Source organism: Halyomorpha halys, unplaced genomic scaffold, assembly GCF_000696795.3.
Source record: "Halyomorpha halys isolate HHAL.00 unplaced genomic scaffold, Hhal_1.1 Scaffold425.1, whole genome shotgun sequence".
NCBI lineage: Eukaryota > Metazoa > Arthropoda > Insecta > Hemiptera > Pentatomidae > Halyomorpha > Halyomorpha halys.
The window spans coordinates 894611-898347 of record NW_027114575.1 but is presented as its reverse complement, the minus strand read 5'-3'; the positions used below and the strand labels follow the sequence as shown (position 1 = coordinate 898347).

At 32.1% G+C, this 3737-nt stretch overlaps 1 protein-coding gene across 2 annotated transcripts in view; it reads left to right on the top strand.

Moving 5' to 3' along the window:
* The window catches only part of slpr (slipper), a 21213-nt gene that overhangs the window by 7999 nt on the left and 9477 nt on the right, over positions 1-3737 (top strand). For both annotated transcript variants that reach the window (XM_067051735.1, XM_014423492.3), the window contains one exon: positions 3219-3459. In XM_067051735.1, the coding sequence (XP_066907836.1) occupies positions 3219-3459 (241 nt within the window). The remainder of the gene's footprint in view (positions 1-3218; positions 3460-3737) is intronic.

The following is a 3737-nucleotide window of genomic DNA, read 5'->3' as shown; positions in this document are numbered from 1 at the left end:
ATATTGGCCTATATGTATATAATACCTTAATGTATATAATTTTAGATAATATTATTTAAACAAAGTGTGAAAAAAGGTCCTAATAAGGCTATTATATAATTGACATGCACTTCTCAAAAATACTAATGTTATTCCGAATAAATAATTAGAATGCCATCTTCATCAAGATGGTCAACTTTGTTGTCCTGTATTGAAGTACAGAGCGTATTTTAAATATCTTGATTTGCTCTTTTAATGCTACTCTGGCTGTGTGAATGGTGATCTTCAATGCTGGCCAAAACTCCTTCAAGGTGGTCACCACATTGTTGGCAAATATCCTACCATTATCAAATTATAATATAGATGGCGCTCCAAGTAACAAGAATATGTCTGCTAGGTCGTAGGCTCCTTCAGCTCTTTTTGAGGTTAGAGACATAAAATTCACAAATTTTGTAAGATGATCTTGGTACACCTTAATAAATTTGTATTCTCTATCTTGTTGAAAATCAATAAGATCTACCTGGAAACGGGAATTAAATTTGGAAAATTCATAGGCTCACACCATTACCCTTTTCAATACATTTCTGTTTTTTCTGAGAAGGTGGATGGATAGTTCAATAACATGATGTATAGATGTTTTTGTATTAGGTTAAAAGTTCTTTCATGTCTTCTGCATCCAATAACCGAAAAAACTTCATGACGTATGTGAAATAACTCTTAGTCCATGTATGTATTGTATAGTACCGACGCCTTCTTTAACTGGATAAATGAGTTTACTTTTGTTATCTGCAATCATCACATCTTAATGATTCAGCTACCATAGCCATAGGTTCTTTCTTAGTAGTCATTTTGAATTTTTGGACATCATTTATTAACTTCTGGTAAGTAGTTTTGGTTAAGAAAATACCTTCCTTTTTTTTTTTTTTGCACTAACATAGTGCATTACTCTTCCTCCTACATTACTGCTTGCTCCTCCATTTTCATTGAACACAGTAAAGAAAATAATTTTTTGTTAAACAAATTTAAGTAAAATTTTTTATATTGACACTCCTGAACAAAGTGCATCTGAGGTCTGAGGTACGCATTAGAAGTCTCATGCTATGAGTGCCACAAATCAGAGATGTATTTCATACTTAGGCTGTTCCTCATTTGGTATTCTATAGGATGCTTTGGAAATATGTGAAATATAAATCGTTTCATGCATTGGCAGTGAGTGTTAGGCATCATACACAATGTTTAGACATTTTATAGTATGCCAGGTTTCAAACTTTGCCAGTAATAGATATATTTCAAAAATTCTCCACTTGGGGACTTCCTGCAGTACGCTGCAGAATTACCTTAAGTTATCCTACCTATCACAAAGTAACCCAGTCTACTGTACTACTATCTTAAAAATATATCCAATGCAAAATTTGAAATCCTTTTATTTTTTAACATGTGCCACTATGAGAGCAAAGCAGCAATATATTTCTTGAGTATTTAATCTTACATGTTTGGAGCAACAGAATTAGGATATTAAGCTTAGCCCTCTGTGTAAGAATTGTAACAACTTTTTATTATCAAATAGGGATACAACCTTTACAATTTTTCAGTCATTTTCAAATTGGAATAGTATATTTTTTTTCCAAAAACTTCCAATTTTGTCTTTAGATGCTTACATTTTTTCATGCTACATCACTGGACACTCAGGTTGAAAGTATAAAGTTTGGAGGTTTACTAGTTGACTATACTAAGGAAAGAACAATGTCATAAGGTTTTAGGGCTTAGTTACAAGTGGATCCCTAAAATTTTAATAAACTCTGAACCGACATGTAAACATCCTAGAGGTAGACCAAAGCATAGGTGGGAGGGCAGATGGCATTAAAACTAATCTCATATATTTAGGTTTGGACTGGTGTTATTGGGTAGATGTATGTTTGTAGCTAGTGATTGATCGGCATTGGACCTTCAGGTTTACTGAGCCTTTATCATTATTATTGTTGGTTTTTCTCCTATTTTTATGAATTTTATTGTCGATACTGAAGGTTCAATACACGAAATCTAATATTAGCTGTTCTGCGAATATTATTGTTGGTTTTTCTCCTATTTTTATGAATTTTATTGTCGATACTGAAGGTTCAATACACGAAATCTAATATTAGCTGTTCTGCGAATATTATTGTTGGTTTTTCTCACTATTGAGTATCTGAGGTAGGGGATCTAGAAGTCCAACCACCTTCATATTTTTGTTTCAAATATTTAAAACTTTTCGCACTATGTGTGCTGTGTCTAAGAGAACTGACTGTTGAACCTCTCTTAGCACATCAATAGGCACTCCCAAACCATTCACGCCTGCCACTGGATTTTGGTATGAGACCATTGGTGGATATAATGATTGGATTAGTGGTACTTCCCTCCAAATGATATAGTTCCTATTCAGTTCAATTGAATTGCCAATTCCTGATATTTCCTTAGTTTTTCTCCTACATTGGAGCTTATATTATTATCGTTTGGGATTCCGACATCAAGTTTTGCTTTCTTTTTTCATAGATCTATAAGGAGGATATCTGATTTATTGTGGAGTACTGTATGGACCGTAATTATTGATTTATCCCATTAGAGCTTGAGAGGATCTTTTTGGATGAGTCTACAAAAAGGACCACCCAAAGGTGGTACTTGTAATATGGGCTCTTATCATCAATTAACTTGTACTTTATCACCAGAGCCTGATGCAAAATTTTGCCCACATTGTTGTGCCTGTAGATATTCAGTGCCAACCAATACTCCACATTCACCAGTGATATGTTGGATTAATTCCAGCATCACTGAGGTTATTCATTAGAGGAGTTTAAAACTGAAAATGAAATACTTCCTGTGCTTTGTTAATTGTCTAAAGTTCAAGTTATTGTCCTTTCATTTTTACTAAAATGTTTATATTAATATTTTAGTAAAAATATAGGAGCAGTAAAATTGTAAACAAAATAATTCATTACAAACTGTTTACTAACAAAAAAAAAAAAAATTTGGATGGAATAAATACCCCAGTTCATTGGTTTAGTTTAGCAAAACGTATTTCACTCTTTCTTATTCTAAAAGTTTGTGCAAATATTTTCTGCAGGATTTTGAAATCCTTTTATCAGACTGAAATTGCTCGCTTAGTGAGTGTAGGATTAACTGTTTTTCTGGCTAATTTACATTTACATTACATGCTATAGCTGTATATTGTATATATGTATTTACTATTTCATTTATTGTTTTAGGAACTCAGATGCCGTGAAGAAGAACTGAATCGAGACAAATTAAAACAAACACTACTAGCTCAACAATTGAAGCAAAAAGAGAAGGAATTAAAAATAAAAGAGTTAGAACTTGTAAAACGTGAGCTTTACATTTGCCTCGTTATGCAACAGCAGCAAACCCCAACACCTAATAAGAGAAAAGGAAAGTTCAAAATCAAAGCACTTAAGAAGGAACCTGGTCAGAATATTAGTTCTCCTTCTGGTAAGATTATTATACTCCTTATAAGGGATACTTTTTTTGTTTTTATGTCTATGTTATGTGATTTATGTTGAGATATTCCTACTTCAGAGTATTATTAGTAATGAGTTTATAAGTTTTGACTTCATGATACATTACTGTAACCTGTTTGCATTCACTTTTATTGTGTTTAATATGAGTAAAAATTGAACCACTGTAAGAAATAAATTTTGAAATTTAATTTTATGTATCTTAAAAACAAACAAACATGTTTAAATTACATACTTCATAGTTTTATATAT